At 28.9% G+C, this 22,329-nt stretch overlaps 4 protein-coding genes across 13 annotated transcripts; 1 reads left to right on the top strand and 3 right to left on the bottom strand.

The window, feature by feature from the left end:
* Positions 1 to 20: 20 nt before the first annotated feature.
* LOC143259068 (deubiquitinase DESI2) lies at positions 21 to 4,005 on the bottom strand. Of its 3 annotated transcripts, none has more exons than XM_076519890.1 (6): positions 3,532 to 4,005; positions 2,692 to 2,870; positions 2,552 to 2,624; positions 2,339 to 2,432; positions 2,100 to 2,241; positions 21 to 2,022 (listed from the first exon to the last, which is right to left on the bottom strand). In XM_076519890.1, the coding sequence occupies exons 2-6, from the start codon at positions 2,815 to 2,817 to the stop codon at positions 1,846 to 1,848; spliced, it is 612 nt and encodes a 203-aa protein (XP_076376005.1). In that variant the 5' UTR covers positions 2,818 to 2,870; positions 3,532 to 4,005; the 3' UTR covers positions 21 to 1,845. The 3 variants fall into 3 exon arrangements, with proteins under 3 accessions (XP_076376005.1, XP_076376007.1, XP_076376006.1); XM_076519892.1 differs by having other exon boundaries at positions 2,692 to 2,801; positions 3,532 to 4,004; XM_076519891.1 differs by lacking the exon at positions 3,532 to 4,005 and adding an exon at positions 3,149 to 3,167.
* Positions 4,006 to 5,159: 1,154 nt separating this feature from the next.
* Positions 5,160 to 7,830, bottom strand: NC2alpha (negative cofactor 2 alpha). Of its 2 annotated transcripts, none has more exons than XM_076519889.1 (5): positions 7,529 to 7,830; positions 6,946 to 7,018; positions 6,706 to 6,799; positions 6,451 to 6,621; positions 5,160 to 6,389 (listed from the first exon to the last, which is right to left on the bottom strand). In XM_076519889.1, the coding sequence occupies exons 2-5, from the start codon at positions 6,998 to 7,000 to the stop codon at positions 6,083 to 6,085; spliced, it is 627 nt and encodes a 208-aa protein (XP_076376004.1). In that variant the 5' UTR covers positions 7,001 to 7,018; positions 7,529 to 7,830; the 3' UTR covers positions 5,160 to 6,082. The 2 variants fall into 2 exon arrangements, with proteins under 2 accessions (XP_076376004.1, XP_076376003.1); XM_076519888.1 differs by having other exon boundaries at positions 7,231 to 7,830.
* Positions 7,831 to 8,579: 749 nt separating this feature from the next.
* Positions 8,580 to 13,022, top strand: DNApol-eta (DNA polymerase eta). 3 transcript variants are annotated; one of them, XM_076519879.1, is made up of 7 exons: positions 8,580 to 9,044; positions 9,146 to 9,280; positions 9,356 to 9,561; positions 9,658 to 9,824; positions 9,889 to 10,112; positions 10,177 to 10,300; positions 10,374 to 13,022. In XM_076519879.1, the coding sequence occupies exons 1-7, from the start codon at positions 8,905 to 8,907 to the stop codon at positions 11,748 to 11,750; spliced, it is 2,373 nt and encodes a 790-aa protein (XP_076375994.1). In that variant the 5' UTR covers positions 8,580 to 8,904; the 3' UTR covers positions 11,751 to 13,022. The 3 variants fall into 3 exon arrangements, with proteins under 3 accessions (XP_076375994.1, XP_076375995.1, XP_076375996.1); XM_076519880.1 differs by having other exon boundaries at positions 8,834 to 9,044; positions 9,157 to 9,280; XM_076519881.1 differs by having other exon boundaries at positions 8,909 to 9,044; positions 9,123 to 9,280.
* SPG11 (spatacsin) lies at positions 12,958 to 20,650 on the bottom strand. 5 transcript variants are annotated; one of them, XM_076519874.1, is made up of 23 exons: positions 20,390 to 20,649; positions 19,963 to 20,281; positions 19,699 to 19,865; positions 19,281 to 19,637; positions 18,253 to 19,056; positions 18,009 to 18,181; positions 17,661 to 17,935; positions 17,415 to 17,585; positions 17,118 to 17,342; positions 16,839 to 17,030; positions 16,628 to 16,747; positions 16,380 to 16,554; positions 16,064 to 16,287; positions 15,839 to 15,999; positions 15,438 to 15,756; positions 15,239 to 15,353; positions 14,810 to 15,166; positions 14,598 to 14,747; positions 14,368 to 14,516; positions 14,172 to 14,279; positions 13,807 to 14,100; positions 13,404 to 13,723; positions 12,958 to 13,325 (listed from the first exon to the last, which is right to left on the bottom strand). In XM_076519874.1, the coding sequence occupies exons 2-23, from the start codon at positions 20,242 to 20,244 to the stop codon at positions 13,124 to 13,126; spliced, it is 5,340 nt and encodes a 1,779-aa protein (XP_076375989.1). In that variant the 5' UTR covers positions 20,245 to 20,281; positions 20,390 to 20,649; the 3' UTR covers positions 12,958 to 13,123. The 5 variants fall into 5 exon arrangements, with proteins under 5 accessions (XP_076375989.1, XP_076375986.1, XP_076375988.1 ...); XM_076519871.1 differs by having other exon boundaries at positions 14,810 to 15,353; positions 20,410 to 20,650; XM_076519873.1 differs by having other exon boundaries at positions 14,810 to 15,353; positions 18,253 to 18,990; positions 20,390 to 20,650.
* Between the last annotated feature and the right edge of the window lie 1,679 nt (positions 20,651 to 22,329).

The following is a 22,329-nucleotide window of genomic DNA, read 5'->3' on the forward strand; positions in this document are numbered from 1 at the left end:
ACAATGAGTAAGTCAATGTATCTACTTCTTAGAATTTTTATTGCTTAAAAATAAATCATGAACAGTGAGAGGTAACTCTCTACTAAAAAAACAAACTGAACATTCTTATAAAAAAGATTATTTAGAAAGTTACACAAGCTTTTGTACTTATACTGTATATTGTGCTTTGTATACTTCATTATTTTTATTATGCTACACTGTCTCCTATGTTGAGAAAGTAATGAATTTTTATGTCATTGTATTAATACATTACGTAACAATTAATTGTTTTTAATATCTTCTCCCGCAAATATAATACATATAATTTTATAAGAATCATTTTGTGTGTATTGTACAGAAGCACAGAAATTTTTATTATTTTAATATTTCCAGCTTGGAATTTTTTTTAAGGAAGAAGGTTTAATTTCTGAAACGAAAATATACTTTGCGTTTTCAATGCTGAGTTTTGTTTTTTAAAAAATACAATGGAAGAATTATTTGAAATATAATTGTTGTATACATTGTAGATTTTCCTCCAAATCGTCCAGTGAAAGGTATTCACGCATTAACATTAAATATAACGTAGTATGTATGATCAATAACATCTATTTGAGTTGTATGCAACATATGACTTTCTAATATTATTTATACACGTTGAATTAAAAACAAAAATGAATTGGCACTACTTTGTTGCTGCATTTTCATGTTACAGTTTACGTATATGAAATATTTAATAGAATTTATTTTTGTTTTCAAATATTGATATCATATTCAAATTGCTTTATGAATTTTTCTTAACGTGTAACATTATAAATTTGACATCAATAACAGTTTTAGCAACATCAGTAATTCTTTCTGTTTACCGTGAATGTTTGACAAAAGATTCACTGAATTACAAATGTGGCAAAAGCCTTTGAAATTATAATGCTTCTGTATTTAATCCTATGGCGTGCAAAATTCAAGAGCACTTTTACAAAATTTGACATTCATATGGTGTATAATCGTTGACTCAGAATATCTTAATTCTAAAATTATAAATATGTTCATTATAAAATTGTTTACAGGAAACAGAGTTTTGTTAAATCATACGTGAAGAACAAGTTATATATAAGTTGATTATTTATTACGTATGAATGTCAATATTTATTAAATTCATTATTCATTTGAACTTCCTAACAATAGTAATGGCAGCTGTACAGAGAAGTGTCGCATGTATAAATAATGTAAATAATTATGAAGTAAATTAAATTGATAAATGTGTTAGAAAATTACTATCGATTAATTTATAAAATATAATAAATAATTCAAATGAATAATATATATGTAATTCGAATATATATATATATATGTAATTTTAATTGTTCAGATAATGCATTTTAAGATGTCTTCATAATAAATACTAATTTTCAAGTCAGATTGAAATGGAGAACATTGCATGCATAAAATCTCAGCCACAGGATATTTCTTAAGAGATTAATGCGTTCAACCAATAAATAAATAAGTTCCAGTCTCTTTACGCCTTTGATTTATACATAATTATCTATCAATTATATGTCTATTAAATTTTGACTGTATAATACAACAAAGAACACACGCGACATTGTATACTGCCGTCCAATGTTTAGGAGACGACATGTTGCAAGAAAGGCAATTCTTTCAGTACTATTAATCACCAGTGGAATTCAGGAGTACAGTTATTAAATTTGTACCTCATTTTGACGGTTCTGTTTCTTGGATTCCATGATCCTGGCGATATATGTATATTCAATTTGAAGATAATCTTCTCTTATTTGTTGCATAAATTCTCTAGAAGGTATAACTCCTACGGCATTTTAGACCACCTCTTTCCACAGAACTAGCCGTATGTTACAAAGAAGTATCGGATGATGGTGTACTTTCATGATAACTGACTTGACTTAAAGAATGTTGCAGGGCATCAGGTGTCAACCATTCTTTTGGTAAACAACGTTGAAGGAATGGTACACAAGAACTGAAGTATGCAAGACGATTTACCCAACCAGGTATTTCCTGACCACATAAAATCTGTAATGCAAGATACAAATAGTACTGTTAGCATTAATTACATAAAACATAACTCTATTGTAATTATATGTACATACAAGTGTAAGTTGGCTACTGAAATGGTTACAATTTTTATTCATTAGATGGTAACGGTCACCCCTAAAATCTTTTCCTAATTCTGTAACAATTCTGCTCACGTCTTCTTCTGTGAAGTCTGTGTATCCAATATGTACAGACTGCCTATAATAAAACAAATTATTAGATATAACGTTGCAACTCTAAACTCATTCTTTTCAAATAACCAAATTTGGTATACATATGAGAGAAAGAAACTCACCTATATCTAAATTGCTCCCCTAGTTCTTCTGCAACTCTAGGTGTAATTTCAAAGATACCAGAAATTGGTTTAGAGTGTCCACCATATGCATATTCTATTAATGGATTAATTACAATTAATTTATAGTAAGATAAGATTTAAATTTTTGCAAAATAACAGTGATAATTTTATATTCTCTTATACTAAAAAGGAACAGTTGTATATAATATGTACCTGTTCCATAAATTTCTACTCCTGAATGGAATACACCCAGTCCGATAGGTGTAGTATATTCATTTATCCAGTACTGAAATAAATAATTCAGTCATGTAAAGTTATCCATTAATAAAGATTATCAAATTATATTTTCTTACCATATCATAGACGTTAAGAATTATTGGCTCCCTAGCCATTTTTGGTAGTAGTTCTTCACTATCTTGAGGATATCCCAGACAATTGGGAAAGGAGAGATTACAGCTAAGACCTGACGAAAACATCATAGATACTTGTACTCGAACAGATGAACAGCAGCACTACCTATGTTCCAACGCACCTAATAAGCAAATACATAGGCTATATACTGGATCTAAAGTAAGCAAATAGCCACAAATTACTACAAAAATAATTATAAATAATAACTAATACTTCTTTAAATATACACTTCAACATTGATCTAAATTTTTTTGGAAATTTCTATGAAATATAACAAAAATGGACCTAAAATTCTGTTGGATCATAAGAATCTACAAAATCAATACATAATTCCAGATATAATTATTACTCCATTAACAACTTATTTATAATTGCACAATTAGAAAATTTGTTACCTACATATAATTATTGCATGCTTATTGTATAAAAATGTATTAAATTATACACCATGCACAACATTTTAAGTACATTCTTCTAATAAAAATATTGAAATATTCTTTGTTATTTATTAATAATCTCTAAACGATAACAATCTTAAAGCCAAAACATAAACAAAGTTTGTTGTGATTAAATTTGATAACTTAGTATTACCCTGCCAATGAGAGCAAACTATACAATGCAGAGCATTAGTGCATAATTTAGAAAGTTAATTAATAATACGATATGAGTAAGAACCTAAGAATGATTACATTTCACAACATAAGGCTAAAAAGAGGTGTAATATGAATCATTTGGTCAAAGGTTGTGTTAAGATCGGATAAATGAAAATTAAATTTTATTACCTAAACAAAGATTTCAATTTCGGTACATCCTGATTTATTTATATTTCTTCATGAAATAATGAAGTCACGTCAAAATATCTTCGAAGATTTGTTGACGTTAAACAATGCACAAAACCATAGATCCATTTGCAGCGATCGTATTTTCAATAGATTAACAACTGATTCTTTACTTAATTATTACGATTAGAAGATAAATATTAAATCTTCTAATATGTTGTTTAATATCAAATTTTTCTAAATATCACTCCGAAATAGAATACATTGTGTCAGCAAGAACTCTTGTCCACTTGAAGCGTGACAAATCAACAACAGTTTTTCTCGGAAGATTAACTTGCACATTCCAAATGTTTATTGTTTGTTTTTCAATCACAAACTTAATTAATTCCACATAACGATTATTAACATTAAAGATTTTTTGAAGGGATTTACACAAATCGTTTCTAACTAGAAATAATTGCTATTCCCCTAGAAATAATTGTCATTTTCCTAGGAATATTTAACAAATTTCTCTAGATCAATGCTATGCATGCATATGTAGGATTCTTTTTCTTTGTGTACACATTAGTTTTCTCAAACTATGTATGCATGTACCAAGTTAATTTAAACTATTGAAGTAATATATTCCCCGCATAATTATATTTGGTTTTTTAATTAATAAATGTACCATATCTTTTTATATTTAGTAACTTTCATAAAAAATGCAGTATAATATACAATATGCTTCAGAATATAAATAAAACATTAATTATAAACACTATAACGGCATATAAATTTTACTAATTAAAAAACTCTATCTGTTTCCAAATATAGATACATATCTATTTAAATTATTCTTAAAACGATAAATTAATTTTAGTTTTGTGTTTCGATAAGTATATATTAGCAATTAACAGACTAAATAGTACACAAGACTTTATTTATTGTTGTCTTTAAGTATAGGAAAGCTTAATTAAAAGTATGTTTAAATCTATTGTCATTTTATTGCTTTCAAGACATCAACAGTTGTGAAAAGCATTTCAGAATTTCATCATTGTTCATATATACCAATCATATCATAATTATAATAGCAGCTAACAAACTTATTACAATAAATTTATCAATATTTATTTACAAATATATAATGTAAATATACACATTCAGTTTCAAAAAGAAAGTTTTCAATCAGTCTTATATTTATATAATATATACACATATTATTTATAAAGAAGTAGGCAATTATTCTTAATTCTTCGTTGAGACATTTTTATGATTTATTTCTTCAAAATATTCATAAAAAATTACTTGAGAACTACCTCTTATTAAAATTTATAACTTTAACGCACTTTTTTAGTCTTTAAATATATAAAAATGCGTGCAATTTGATTTTGTCTTCAATCAATATTAAATTAATCAAGAGAGTTTTATATTCAAGGACACAATAATCAATACTTAAATGAATTTTTTCACAAAAAGTTATTTATAAAAGAAATCAGTATATATACAACATGCACCTTATTTTGCATACCTGTGACTAATATATTTTTCTATAAGCATTGCTTGACTGTTGACTATTCCTTATTGCATTTATACTATTTGAAGGTAATGTAATTGGTATGTATAATCTATGTAAATGAAATATATATTACAAATTGTTTTAAAAAATTTAATCATCCGTTTTTATCATAATTCTTTTTTACATTTTCAGTGCCGAAACTAACAATTTCAGTAAAATGGATTGAATATGTGTTACAAAATATTTTATGAAATTTTAAGAGGTTTAAGAATTATGTAATAGTGAAATTATATGCATTTTGCAGTGAGAAATATTGGGCAATATCAATTTTTCAAATCACTTTTGCTAAGTGTTAATATATATAAAATGTCTTATTATGTGCTAACTTTACCTTTATAAAAATTATGTACCTTAAATATATGTATACAGTCGTAAAAAAATCTTAGTTGTAAAGCTCATTACTCTATATATCTTGTGTTACATATGAAGAACATTCTAATATATATATATATCAACTAAATAAGGTACATTAAAGAATTATAAAACATAAAGCTAATTACACTCTTAAAAACTAAAAGTATTTGTACCTGTATAAATATATAATGTATCTGCACAACTGTATGAACACTAATTGTATTCAAAATCGTACTTGTCTATAGACTAGAACTAATGAAAGTATGTATCGAAGTATACAACAATTGTTTAAATCCTAACGTTTATGACTACTATACACATGTATACATCAAAATAAAGTACTAGGAATATGAGCACTTTTAGCAGTATAAAATATTTTAAATTATCGAACATATTTTTTCTGAACTAATTTGAACAAAATATCTGTGTTATTATTGATAGAATAGATATAAAAATATAAAAATTTACAGCTGTCTAAGCATATACATATAATAAGACAGTTTAATTAATATAAATTACATATTCTAACATGCTGATAATAGTCTGAACGAAAATTCATAGCATTTATCAAGCAAACGCATGTACAACTGTGTTTTACATTTGATGATATACGAATTCATGTACCTAATATTATTAAAACAGTAACTATGTATCATAATCTTCGTCAAGATTGGCAGTATGAGCAAAATTTGATGTTGGCTGATTATTTGCACTGACATTGGATGTATTTGTACTCAAATTCATAGGATTAACTTCAGTATAAAAATTTGGTTGACTAATTTGAAATGACGTAGGCACGGATATCTGAAATTCTGGAACCTGAGAAACAGATGTATTTGTAACCATTTGATTCACAGTACCAGAATTATGCATTCCTGTTCCTCCATTATCGTTTGAATATTTTTTTTCAACTTTTACTTTAGCAGTTAAGCCCATTTGCTGCTTTTGAAATCTATAAAAATATGATGATGCATTTAAAATATTAAATAACAATTATTTTAATTAATACTTACTCTACTTCAGAATGTCTTAACATAGGAGTAGAAATAGATGTATTTGATGTTATTGGAGCAGGTGTTAGTGGTGGTGTAGGCACTTCATCGTCAGGTCCTGAAATATCTGGCAACGATTTCACTAAGTCTTTCAAAAAGTCAAAGCGATTTTCTGAGAGGATACATTGTTTCCTACAAATAAATGTAAAAAAGAAATTTTCAATAAGTAAATGCTTATAATGAAGCTGTGATAGTTTTAAATGTTCTTCTACTTACATATGAGATGGGCTTAAAGTTTTGGCATTCTTGGCACTAGTAATTTGCATAGTTTTTGTAAGCAATGAATGTACAAACAACTCTAATGTTCTAGGTATATATAAATAGTTAAGGAATTTATAACTGGGAAGTATCGAATAATATGATTAAAAAAGGTACTGGAATCATAACGTTAATTAAATAAATGTAAAATTCTAGAAACATATTAGCATATTTGCAGTATTAATTGTATAAGGATATAGATTATAATTGGCACTGCCTGTGCAACTTTCCCAACTTCTTCGTCAGTCTGCATAATTTTTTTAATTCGTCCCTATGTAGGAATGCAGAATTAGGTTATCTACGTACATTTATTGGTTTTTTGTATAAATACTTTATGTTTTTTCATGTTTTCATGGTATCACAAAAGTTTATTATTAATTGCAGTACTGTTCTCTTATTAAAATTATAATTGCGTGTATGTCAAATTTCAATATTTTTGGAGAAACACTCTTTTCAAAATATACATCTTATTTTGATACTCACGGCTGGAAAACGGGCATTGTATTTTTTCTTTTTACTTGGCATTATCACACGGATATTACTACTTCACAACGCGAATAATGTATATAAATAAAACGATGAACGAAACTGTGAAAAAAACGCGTTTAATGTTGTATTAGCTGCAATTTAAGTGTTCCAAAACTTGACAGACATCTGTAAACTGTACTTTCAATAGTTCATAAAATAATCAATGTCCTCAAATTCATTGGTTGACAAGTGTAAAATGTATAATAAATCAAGTAAAGCCTATCCAAGAATCATTTATGAAAACAATTTTTACTTTTTATTTATTATATTATTGATGACGATGATTCCCCGCTGTTCGATTTTGGTAATGCAAAATTTTTCTCTCCCACTGTTCATAGGTGAAGTTACATATGTACATACATAGTGGCAGCAATGACTAAAGATGTTTTAATTATTATGTATGTATGTAATTTAATTTTTTATGCAATAAAATAATTTTAGAAACAGCAAAGTAGTCGCATACAGAATTTGTAACATTTTGAAAGAATTGTAAGCTGTATTGTTTTTGTTTGCTCACTAATTGTATTTAATTTCTCATATGTAATAAAGTATGTATGTATTACTAATAAGTTTTATGTTTGCAACAGTTGGTGACAATGTGACAATGTACACGTACACTAATTGTACACTACATACACTAGTAGGTACTATTTATGTTCAGATTTGGGCCATAATTTGTTCAGTTGGCGAGGGTAGGAATAGAAATTATTTTGTACTGATTGGCTGACAATATTCACTGCTGAGACAGGATTTATTCCGGAATTGAATGCACAGTGAAATAGTGGAGAGAAAAGGAGTAGAAATTGCTTTATTCCTATTGACTGACGATTCTTTGCTAAAAAAGGATTCACTGTGGATTAGATGTGCAGCAAAATGGTGGGAATGCTTGTAAAAGCTAAGGGAGCTAAATCGACCCATATGAAACTGGCTCATCATATTAACCAACATTAATGAAACATAGTTCAAAAAATTGCTCTTTAATTGCCCATAATTGCACACCAACAAGTTTTCAATTTCTCACTTATACTTTTCGAGAAATATTCAAAAGACTTTTTGAGACGCCTAGTGACTTTTATGAAAGGATGAGGATTTTTAAAAATACGAAGATTCTGAAATAATGCATAAAATGTGCTGTATGGCCTTCTAAAGAATCGCCAATTAAGACTAGTTGGTGAGCAATTATGGATAATTAAAGAGCAATTTTTTGAGTTATGTTTCATTAATATTGGTTAATATGGTGAACCACTTCACACGGGTGGAATGCAATACAGTGTAAAACCCGATGTCAGAGTTCTTAGATGCCTGACCGCTTTACGATTGTTTTCCAAAAAACTACGAGTGGGAGAATTACTCATCATAAATAGGATTGGATGAGATTCCGAGCAGAATCCCTAACACCATTGGATACACTAGACACCAATGAACATACTAGACTTGAGTAAAAATTCCAAGAATGGTCAGACGCCTGGGACCTTCAACCCAGCCCCTACCTGAGATATGCAATAAACTACGGAGTATCCACTCTAGTATAAATATATATATAATGTTTCAGCAAATATAAACAGAACACTGGAAATACTTTTAACCTATCGAACTGAGTTTTAGTTACACACATTGAGTAATTTCATAATGACGAGCTCAAATAACAGCAGAATCATTGTTTTAGTTGATATGGACTGTTTTTTCTGTCAAGTGGAAACAAAACTTAAACCAGAATATAATGGAAAACCACTTGCTGTTGTACAGTATAATCAGTGGCAGTTGGGAGGGTAAATTTTATAATTAACATAAATTACAATAAAATAATGACATTATTTTACTTTAATGAAAATATTAATCCTCTCCAGAATATTAATATGTTTTTAATTAGAATAATTGCAGTTAACTACGAAGCAAGAGAATATGGTGTTACACGACATATGAGAGGCGAAGAGGCCAAAGAAAAATGTCCAGATCTAATTTTAGCTAGTGTACCATGTCTTCGTGGGAAAGCAGATACATCAAGGTTTGCCATAGAATTGCAAAAGCTTTTATTGAATTTATTGTTTGTAATTTTCTAAATTTATAACTATTTAAATAGGTATAGAATTGCTGGACGTGATGTTATTGATGTTATGAGAAAGCATTGCACTTTAATAGAACGAGCTAGTGTAGATGAAGCATATCTAGATATTACTGATATTGTTGAGAAAAATATATCTACAAATCCTACCCCAGAAGCTTTAATAAATAGACTTTCAAATACATTTGTTGTAGGATTTTCAGAAGTTGGAAAGAATGATGAGAGTAAGTAATAGATTTTTATAAAGCAGAACTTATTTTTAATTGAATTATATCATAATTATATTATCATAATTATATAATATTATATCATAATCTTAGATGAAAGAAGTAGTGGTTTAAGAAGTTGGATATCAGATATTTTTGAAGAATTTGAAGATGTACAAGCTCAGAAACTTGCTGTAGCTGGTATAATAGTTGAAGAATTGAGAGCTGATATACTTGCAAAGACAGGATTTAAATGTTCTGCCGGTATAGCACAAAATAAAGTAAGATTTAGTGGTTCTCCTATAAACATACTGAATGTATGTGTTAAGTACGCACTGCTTTTAGATATTAGCTAAATTAGCATGTGGACTACACAAACCAAACAGGCAAACAATATTACCTCCAAGTACTGTTTCAACACTTTATTCTACATTGCCAGTTAAAAAGGTTAGAAATCTTGGTGGAAAATTTGGAGATGTTATCATTGAATCTCTCAATTGCAATGTTATGGGTGACTTATTGCAATACTCATTGCAATATTTACAAAAACGATTTGATGAAAAAACAGGGTATGTTGTTTTATTTTTGTCATACTTTTAAATTGATGTTATGAAAATATATATTTTTGTTTAGATTGTGGTTATATAATATTGCACGAGGTATAGACAATGAACCTGTCACTGTACGCCTTGTATCGAAATCAATTGGAGCATGTAAAAAATTTCCGGGAAAACAAGCCATTACTTCGTTAGATGTTGTAAGTTAAATAATAAATTTCAAATAATATGCATAAAACATATTATGTATTTATGTACATGGATTTTTTACAGCTAACACATTGGGCTAATGAGTTATCAGCCGAAGTTTGTGAACGCCTTGAAAAAGATCAAGAGGAGAACGAGAGACGAGCAACATTATTGACAATATCCTACCACTATTATCAAAACAAAAGTATTATATCTCAATCTCGTTCATGTACTTTAAATTCATACAAACCAGAGAAAATGGCTGCTCAGTGTATAAATATTGTAACTAAATCTATGCAATGTCCAGTTGCATATTTAGGAATTTCAGCTGGTAAATTTGTTCAAGCTAAAGGTGTAGAAAGTTTTAAAAACTTTTTTAAAGTGAAAGACTCAGAACCTCAAGAAGAGATATGTGTTCAAACAGAAACGTTAAAAGCAGACGACATTCAGCCGATAAACAATATCATTGAAACAGAAAACGTAGCAAGCAATAAAATACCAGATATTGACGTTAATAAAGAATATGATGTTAAAACTAACGCAAAATTAAGTGTACAAATTCCTAACACGAAAACAGACTCATCACCTACTTCTAGAAGATTAAATAATTTAATTAGTTCATTAAATGAACGAAACAAGAAAAAAACGCTTCTTGAAATGAAAAAAATTAGTTCAAAAATAGACGAGACTATAGATCAGAATGAATTTAAGAAATCTTTCTTTATGAATATTTTCAATGAAAAAGATAATAAACCGAAAGATATATGCGTACGTGGAACTGCATTAATTGAGTTAAATGACGATAATAATATTAATATTATATGTGATACTATAAGTAAAAATGATACACAGAAAGTTGAATTTGAAAATGATTGTAATGTTTTCGAAAGGGAAGCATATGAAAATAATAAGAATAGTGATTTTAAGGTACATGATAATGTTATTTCTGAAAAACAAAATGACTGTGATAAAATAGAATGTATTAATATAATTGAAATGGAACAACCTTCATCTAGTACACATATATGTGAAAGTAACAAAACTACTAATGCACAAAATTTTACAAAATTGCAAGAAATATTTCCTGATTTAAATGACATTGATCCTAGCATAGTTGGTTTATTACCTATAGAGTTACAAGAAGAAGCGAAAATATATATGAAAGCACAAACTAAAAAAAATACGAAAGAAAGTTCACTAAAAAATTTAAAAACAAAAAGTAAATTTAAAAGTTCTACTTCGAAAGTAAAAAATAATGGTATCTATAATTTTCTTGTAAAAAGACCACCTAATGTTATAAATGTTCCTTCAAAACAGTGTTTACAATGTTATCAAATGATTGCTTTGTCGAGATATAACGAGCATTGCGATTTTCATATGGCTGAAAATTTGCAAAGAGAACTAAATAATCCAATATTAGAAACAATAAGTATAAAAAGAAAGTCAATACATATGATGTAAACAAGAATAGCTTTAAACTAACGTGATGATGAATTGGTGAACATAAATAAAAAATTGTATATATGTATAACTTAAGAGGATACATGACACCAACAATATTTATACTTACATATTATATTTTAATACATTCTATTATTTATTTCCTTTTTAATTATAATTTTTATCATTTTAATTTTCTTCATAAACATTTAGTATTGTAATTTATATTGCATTTTGTACTGTAATATAAATGATAAATAATTAAATAACAAAAAGTATAACATGCATTGGCTTATTTTAACATAAAGTTAAATCTAATGTTAGTTGGCGCTATGTTTATAATTTATTGTTATCTTCATAAAATTTTAAAGGACAATCCACAGATTTTAACAAAATTTTTTAAATTAGATCTTTGTTATGACTCTTTTGTTATGTCTCATTCTAATTGTAGAATGGGACACAAAACGTTAGCAAGTTACCGACAGTAATATCAATTACCATGTATTGTTAATAACGTGACACTTGTAAATTATCTGCACAAATAATTAATTTTTAAAAGTCGATCTGTATTTAAGCTATCTAGCTTTGCGATTTCTGATCTAACGCTTTCCTTATATACTTTCATAGAATCCTGCAATTTATATATTGTTTCCTTCATTGAATCATTGGATACTTTCAGTATCTCAAATGCTACAACACAAGCAGAAGAATTAAAGTCTTATATAATATTTAAAGCATTCACGGATTTATACCTTGTTCTCTCTTTGATTCCTCTTCTTCAATATGTTTCATTAACTTTTGTATCAGTTCTATTAACTTTATTTTATCTTTTGATAAAACATTTAGCGATGATATTTTTCCAAATTTTTTTTCATACTTTTTAATGTAAGTATCTAATTTAGAAACTGCAACTTTATCGGATTTTCTATACCAGCTGAATTTTTTAAATCGTGTATTTTCGTATGTCATAATCCTGCTTTAAAATCAGTTACTTTATTGTAATGCTATAAGGTACAAGTCATATGTCCTTTTTTTAAATAAATGAAAATTTATGTTATATACATGGGAATATGTACAATATATGTTGGGACCTTGAATATACAGGGTGTTCGACTCTGTGTGATAATATTAAGAATGACAATGCTATGATATCATATAGAAGGAATTCAAAATATTTACTGCGTATAACAGAACATCCTGTATGTTACATATACATTCATAATAAAGATTATGTAATATGAAAAGATATTTATTTATACAAAAATAAAAAAACATACACTTGTATAAAAGTTATTTCTTGTTGAACAAACTTTTTAGCATGTGTATATTTATTTGGAATTCCAGCTTATTTCAATTCTATGTAACGAGCATCTGATACTAGAAATATAAAATATTCAAGTAATATTATAGCACTTTTTCCATACAGTATCTTTGAGATATGCACCTATCATAGGATCATTGAGCATTGACTCAATAATATTTTTAAATCCTAATTGGCTTGCTAACATGTATTTACATTCTACGTCTGATAGTTCAGATATCAACATTTTTATATTATCTGTCATTGTATGCGTAATACCCTTCTCCAGTCTGTACCTGTGATAAATTAAAATTAATTGATAGTGCATTAACAAGAATAATTAATTTAAAAAATAATTACTTAAATCATAATACCTGCGTGCACAATCTTGTACTAAACTAGAAGTTAACTTTTTCACAGCTATAAAATCTTTTAAATATTTTGTTTCTCCATTTAATATGCAATGATTGTATATTAAATTAGCCCAATTCACATGAAAATTATATGCATTTATGACAATAAGGGCTTGAGAGAAATTTAAAGTATGACATAATATTCTGTCAATGTCCTCAGATTTTAAATTAAGAATACAGATCACTTGTTGATTATTAGACACTATGTTAAAAAGTGAAAGTTGAAAAGCAACTAATTGTGCTTGATTTGAGCACCAACTAGCAATATTTAATTTCTTGTCCTGTAAGAATATATATACATATATATTAACAATTTGTTGACACAAGAAGTTATTCTATGATGTACTAATGAATGCAAACTTACCCGCAAATAATATTGTGTGGCATAAGTAAAATTTGAAACAGTTAGCTGTAGCTGCTTCTGAACATGTTCTGTTTTAGTTAATTTTATTACATGTTGTGCAGAATTTTGTAGTTTTCCATGATCATTTGTTGCTTCTGATACTAATGTGTTGATTATATCTTTTGCTTCACTTTCCCACATGAGAGCCATTTCATGGTATAATTGAAAATGTAATGCTACAAGAGTGAAAAGATCTTTATCTTCAGGACTTGAACGTTTTAAAAACTCTAAGAGTGCTATTTTCAGTCCGGGTATCTGTAATACATTTCGTACTTTATTTCACTAAATATATGTATGCAGTATTGTAATATGAACATATCAGGAACCTTATCCAATCCTTTTCCAAGTAAACATTCAAATTGATGATTTTCTTTTAATATTTGAAATATGTAATTCATTTCTGTAAAACGACCGACGCCTGTTACAAGTCGCGCCTAGACAAGAGAAATTATTATTGTGTTGCAATTATATAATATAACTAACTAATTTTTTAATAAGTGTAATCATACAATAATGACGTACCAATAATGTCCATAGTTTCAGATTTTGCAAAATATTGACAAGATTTTGACATTTACGTAGTATTGATGCTATTCCTTCCATATTGCAAGAAGTTGTAAAGCAGTCATGAGATCGTATTAATAACTCTAAGATCAACTTTAGGGTAGACACTTGAAAAAGTAGAAATAAAAGTTATGTTATAATGTAATTTATAATATATATGTAATTTTGTTTTAATGTAATATTATTACATTTTTCACATTGAGAATGTCCAAGCAATGCATTTGCTCTTTTTAGAAGTTGGCAACCAAGAAGTGAAACATCATTGCATAATTCCATAATTACACGGAAATCCGAATTTAATGAATACCCCCAAAGGCAAATATTGCCTTCTTCGCTATCTAGGAAATTAAGAAATTTGTAGTAGACTTGTACAGAATATTTCGCTCACGTTGTCATATACCTTCTATTGCGCGTCCAATATTTGCAGTAATATTTTCAGCCAAAAATGTTGCAACGGCGTCATTGTTTATATTGTATGCTGTAATTAAATCAGCAAATATTTCCAATTTGTTCTCAATATTACTTTCTGAAATTTCTTGCAAAAATTGAGTAGGATCATTTAACATTAATAAGAAACAGTAACTTTTTCCTAGTTGCACTGCCAGTTTATAATATAATACGATTCTTAAACATATATCTTGTCCATGTTCTAAACTTTTAAGTAATGTTTTCAAAATTGTTAAGCAATCTATTTGTGTATTCTGAACGTTTGCATCCTTAAGCTTGTTTGTTTCACTCAAGCTTGTTAAAGTAGTCACTGGAACATAAAAGTATGTTAAACGAATATCTGTTAATTTATTATAATAAGAATTTATAAATTGAAACTTACAAGATGAGGAGGTTTTATTTAGATCTTTCAAAAGACTTTTTCGGTCAGAAGTTAAATCATTTGGTGTCATTTCACCTTCTGCTAAGCTCAGACATAACATTAAAATTTCTAGATCCTATGCATAACAAAATAATTTAGGTGTTGTTAATACAAGAATTTATTATTTATAAACATGCAATTATTATTCAATATAACAAACCTTATGTTTATAATTAAATATGGCACTAACTCTTAATGCAATATCTATTTTATTTAAATCGATCAATTTATTAATTAATTTGTCAGCAGCACTTTTTTCACATGGTTCATTTAAAGCATAACTAAATTTTAATTTATCTAGTCCTGATAACAACTCTGTTTTTAATTTATTGAAAATGTGGGGTCCACTTTCTAATTGTATATTCTCAGGGTCTGCTAACATACATGATTTCCACATTGCCATTTCTAATGTATCGATATTTTGCTGTTCTGCATCAACACTTTTCAATGTTTCAAAAGCTAAACGTAGTATTTCATACCTGTAAAATATATTTGTTATAAAATACATCAGTTGATCAAGATGTACTATAAAAAGTTTTAATTTGATCGAAGAAACTTTACCTTTCTCGATGAGAAACAACTTTCTCAGCATGTTGTATAAAAAATTCAACAGATTTTTCATGTGGAACCTTATGTTTCTCAAAATTTTGTGCACATTCAATCCAAAATTCATTTTTAATCTTATCTTTTTTTTGCATACAATGTTCAAATTTACATCGATACTAGAAATTTTATTCTATTAAGCATGAAACTACAAATGTCTACTGTATACTATTAATATTTTACCTGGGCTAATATTATGTTTGATGAATTTAGACCTGCAGCACTTGATAGTTCTAATGCATTGTCATAACTTCCTGCTTGTAATAAATCATCGATGCATCTTTGAATTTCTGGATTAAAGTCAAATACGTCATCAGATATTATATAATTTGCAAAATTGAATATAATGTTTGTTTTTTGTAGAATTTGTACAACTTTTAATAAACATTGGAAATTTGGAATGTGAACTGTAATATAAATATAAATTGATTGACACATTAATGTTTTTCATTGCTAAATTATTGTTGCTGACATATTAACATTCATAAGTTTATAATACCTTGACAATCTGCGTAAAAGTCACATTTTATCAACGTTTTAAGAAATTCAATTTGTAAATGTGTGCTTCTAAGACCACATGCAAGTGTTGCAAGAATGCATTTAACAGCAACAGTTATGACCCAATATAAATTGTTCAAATATGATCCATCTGAACAATCCCAATCTATAGCTTTCTGCAATTGTAATACTATGTTACTTCACAAAATTATTTAAATATAAAATATTTTAGTAATATTTAAACCGTACATTACACTTAAGGTTTAAACATTGACTTTTGAATTTTAATATATATTCTTGACTCTCTTCGAAACCTCCATAAAGTGTACATTGTGCAAGAAATTCAAAATATGCATTGAAAGCACTTTCCTGTAATGTAAAATAGATTAAATATTTTACAATGTTGTATGAAAATATACACGTTCTAAAAAGATATAATATTATAAGAAAATATATATACAGGCATAAATATTTTGTAAGTTCTGCTGAGGGTACTAATGTATCCACATGTCACCATTTTATTTAATAGATTAAAAACTTGATTTGCTGTCCATATTTGTTGTTCCAAACAGTTTTTATAATTAGATATAATATTTTCATCGGCGGTTGATATTATCATCCATGAATAAGAATATGCTGCTGTTGATGATGGCTAAAGTAGAATTTTAATTTAATATAACAATATTATTTAATAACAGAAAAATACACATCGCAGATAACAGTAGAAAATATAAAATACCTCATAACAGGTAGCTAGAACTGTGAGAAATGGTTTTAATGTCAGAAGTGATGCACTTATCAATGCACCAGGAGGATCTGGACTTTGATGACATTTTAGAATAATCAACCATAAATCATCATCTAATGTAAAAACACTGTCATTTATAGTATATTCATATGTGCTACAAGAATCGGATGTGCTCGATGAATCTATGGATGCTGATGAACCAGAAATACAGGATTCCTGTTTTGAAACAGTACATTATAAATCTTTAACAAATTTATTTATTATACACATGCAATATTTATTTCTTACACTTTGCTTAACACCAACTTTATGATATAGTGATTGTCTAACATCTCGTGACTTTACTTTTTGATCGGTGTGAATAGCTGATTGCACTTTTGTAAGTCGTGGATTATTTAAACAAGTTAACAAGTGCTCCCTTATAATTGCATCCTCAAAATATTTAGCATTATCTAGTACCTAAAAATGTCAGTGTACTTTCATTTTCTGTTCCTAAGATTAGCATTTAAAACCATTTAAACGTAAAATTAATACCTGATCCATGGGATAAGAAAAAGTTTGACAAACCAAAAGAAACTCGAACCAGTGATTTTGACTTGCTAAAAATTTTATGAAGGATGTAGGTAAGGTGAAACTGTGAGACCTTGCAAATCGCACAATAATATCCCATACTTTCAACATGTTTATAAATTGCTGACTATCCTCAACTGAAGTTTCAGAAATATCCTTGTGGAAGCAATTTTCAAAATACAATATTACAGTCTTCAGATCATTTTCGTTTTCGTATATTATATTTTCTAATAAATTTCCTATCGTAGAAGGAAAATATGCATTAAAAAATGTATATACTTTATACTTGTCGAAAATAATTAACAAAATTACCAATAGATATGTCCATTTTTTTTTTTATATAGTTTGCTGCTGTTACATAAAGTCTAAGATTTTCTGAATCAACACTCAACATTTCAATAAAAGAAATACAACTGCAGACTATTTCTGATTTCTCTAAATTCCGTAGAGCAAGAATGTGTGCATAAAGACTTGCCTTATACTTTCTAAAATCAAGCTATTTTAAGTAAATATCATTGGGAAATAAATGTACCAATTGTAATGTAATTAGATTTACCTTCTAGAAGATACGCTTTTTACTAATTTTCTTTGAGAATGCTTCAAATTAAAAATAGCCATGTTTGGACGAGCTTCTTTCAAGTAATATTCATATGTTAAAGTTTCTGTATGCCCATACTTTTTGACAAGAGTTTCATTAAAGAAGTGGGGCATTACTTCATTATTGAAGCGCCATTTAAATAATTGCTTCACATTTAAATTTTTGTATCCATTTAATAAATCATACATTGTAGCTTCTTTTCTTGGTTTATTTTCAATAATATGTTGCAGAATTGGCACCTGCTTCAATGTGCTCTGAAGAACTTCAGTAGAAATGTTATAAGCAGCTATTTGTAAATTGTCTTCTCTCATGAATATAGTTTTAAGTATATTTCTGTGTACCTCAGTATTAATGCTTTGACTGTTCGCTACATTTTCTTTTGATAAATATAAAAATATAACTAGTATGACTATTAAATAATTCTGTTTTAAAAATTCATTTAGATCATCAGAAAGATAATGAATTGTTTCATACAGGCCTTCTGTTAAAGTGTCCTCAAACTGCTCTTGATTGTTACACATTCTTGTTAATACATCAAAGAGTTTTACTACCTTAATTTGATTTTGTTCAGTGTGATTTTCATTTAAACAACGTGCAAGGCACAATTCTTTATCAACACTTTTAAAAAATTCAGTCTTATTAATATTGCATGTTTCAAGAGACAGTACTGTGCCAAATTGTGATAACGTCATTGCACTGTCAAAGATGCGTGTTAGCATTAATTTTATGTTTTCTTTTTCTTTTTGTACAAATATTCCATACCTGATACATTTTTATGACATGTTAACAAATAAACATATGCAAATAAATTTTTATTATCTACAGGGCATCCCATAACTAATATAATAACTGAGAAAGGATAATTTACATGTAAAAATAATTAAACAATATAAAATAAAAATTTTAAAACTAAGACTTCTTTTTTTGGGAACATTGTAATAAGATACTCTGTAAACATCTATAATACATTCTAAATTAAGACTTACCTACACAAATGATTCTTAATTAGATTTTTTACAAGATCACTTGCATTTGAAGAATCAATGTGTTCATGCATATCTGATACAATGTTCATAGTAGCAAACAGCGATTTGTGCTCTTCAATAATATCACTTGACTGTTCGTTTGAATTACCATTATACTGAATATCAATCCAATACTTAATCATTTCAATCTGATTATTTGACAACAAATAATCCCACAGGACAATGTTAGTTATATGTTTTAAAAGGCTATGTTCATTTATAGAAAAGTATAGCTCTGTGCATAATGCTTCTTTTATACATTCTGGTAATTTTATCATACTTTCTATACAGAGAGTGGAGCTTACACCATTTTGTATCCTGAAAAATTCATTTACTAATTTCCTGTTTAACTGAAATTAAAATGCATAAAAGAACTTACATCTGTTTCTCTTCACACTGTTCAAGGTATTTTATTATATTCCATGAATCAATATGGTTATCTTCAAAGCATGAAATATTTATTAAATATTCTGATAAATAGTTCCTTATAACTGAATCTTTAGAATTTACACAGACTTTAAATATGTATTCGACTGGATCTTTCTCCTATTATAAGAAACGATATGTTAACATTAACAGTAATATATGTTATAATTTGTATAATATAAGAATAGAATTTGTATGTTATAAGTATATGAAATACCATATTTTTTAAGATATGAGAAGCTCTATAAATTTGACGTTTCTGTAAAAGTTCCATAATCCATATTTCCACTTCTTTACTAAAGTAATCTTGAGCATTTTCAAGGGAACAGTTTCGTCTAAAAGCTAGACATTTGTGTGCAAGATTGATGTGAGTGCCTTTTGCAGAAGCTTCTCTGGTTAATTCTCTATCTCCCAAAGATCGCCAACCGGACCAAATTGCTGCTGGCTCTCCAGTCAAACATTCAATTGGAATACCTCCCACAACTCGTTTCTCATCCATTTTATTGGAATTTTCTTAAAACACACTATAATATATTCTGGAAAAAAGTAATTTTTAATACATAATACATGTACTCTAAATATAAAGCAAACAAATCAAAGTAAGTAGTTTATAAGAATGATTTATTTATATATATAATTTATACCTATTAAATTATAGCCTTACATCTTGTTGTTCTATAATTTAATTACTTTTTATGTTACATACATTATAATGTTATTTACGTATTGATTCTGATAACTTTATATATTTTAATCTTATTTTCAAAAAATTAAATGGAAAAACTTGACAGCTGACAATGCACACACATGTAAAATTTATAATACATAAAAATGCGTGTTCTAAGTATTTTATACAACGTAAGAGGTACAGACTTTGTCATTTGACGTTTTGTTAGTGACTCAAGCATCAAGTCCAAGTGCATTTGTAACTATGTACATATTTCCTGGGGATTTTGTACGTCTAATAGTGTCTACTCTTGCTGAATATACATATGCACAACTTTTAGACAGAGAGGGACAGTGTCTGTAATCGAACCATTTCACTCTGATCCAGGATTGAACGAAGAGGTTTCAAGATCCTGTACCTATATGTATAATTTTTCTATTAATTTTCTTCTTATATACAGGGTGACCCAAAATTCTGGTACTACCAAGAAATGAGGGATTCTTTAGCGAAAATGCAATCAGCGGCTTTGTTTACGAGTTATTAACGGAAAACAATGACCAATGAGAGGTGACGGCGCGAAGTTCGAGAGCCCGCAGCACGAGGCTTTGACAGATGGTCAGGACGGACACGAGCCGCGTTCGAAGTATTAGACAAATCACGAAGCGAGAACTTTCCGGATTTTTTTTTACTACGTAACATTGACATTTTTAAGAAAAACGCTGTTCACCTTTACTTTAGAACGTCTGAAGAAGCGAACTATATCTGGCCGGAGGGATTGAAAACAGTTATGGTATCGGTTTCGGTTCTTGATACAGTTATGAAGAACCGAAATGTTCTCATAACTGTTATAAGGTATATGTATCGGTTTCGGTTCTTCAGAACAATTAATATGTCGGTTCTATAATTGTTATTTTTTGGTTCTGAGTTTCGGTTACAGATTTCGGTTCTAATTCTATTTCACGTAACAAATACTGTTCCGTTCCGTAGGACCTCCCGTAGACCGCTTTCGCGAAAGTTTATGGCGCGGACCAAAGCGAGGATCATAAAGAGACGGAAACCTTTTTTCCATCTGCCGAACATCGGTGCAGTGTCTTCCGTCTCTTTAATGACCGCGACGCGTCGTAGACACGAACGGCCCGAAAAACAACCCCGTCATAAATTTGAGAATTTAACGGGCCTTGGGAAGGTTTAGTCCCAACCGTCGCGGGGACGATATCTCAGGCCCCAAGGGGACCTCCCGACTACGCAACTACGCGACACCCCCCTCTTCTAGACAAGGCTCGTGTAGGACGATACGAGAGGGTGGTGACGAAACGCTTAGAGGACACTGATTGGAAAATCGTAATATTCGAGAAAAACCAATCAGTGCATCCCGGCGTGGAGGTGGAGGTTCCTTCAGCGATCTCAAGCGGGGGTAACCAATATAAAACAACGCGACCAGTCGGGGCGCGAACAGTCAAACAAACAGTCAAACAGTCAGAAGTCACAGTCAAAAAACACTTACACGCGCTCTCTTTCTCGCTCGAGTTCTAGCTCTAACGTACAGTACAATCGGTGATACGGGGTCGTGTATTCGGGCAGTCTACGAATCGGACATTCTCTCGAGTTCACGAGGCATTCCGTAGAATCCTCATCCGCGGCACAAATTCGCTAACGAGCGAACGCAATCGCGGGTCGAAAAAGCTCGACTCGCTTCGCACACATTTTTGGTCCTTCGAGTCGGATCCGCGACACATTCTGGTCCCTCGAGCAGGATAAGTGCGAAACAAATACATTGTATTTTCTTTGGGAAATAAAAGTATGAAGTCTGAAATACTTTGTATTATAGACAATCTGCACCTACGACCATTGTACTGTTTTATCTACCACACAGAAAGAGTATACAATCTCTCACACTACATTGAATTTTGTTAATAC

The sequence above is a fragment of the Megalopta genalis genome, chromosome 3, assembly GCF_051020955.1.
Source record: "Megalopta genalis isolate 19385.01 chromosome 3, iyMegGena1_principal, whole genome shotgun sequence".
NCBI classification, from domain to species: Eukaryota; Metazoa; Arthropoda; class Insecta; order Hymenoptera; family Halictidae; genus Megalopta; species Megalopta genalis.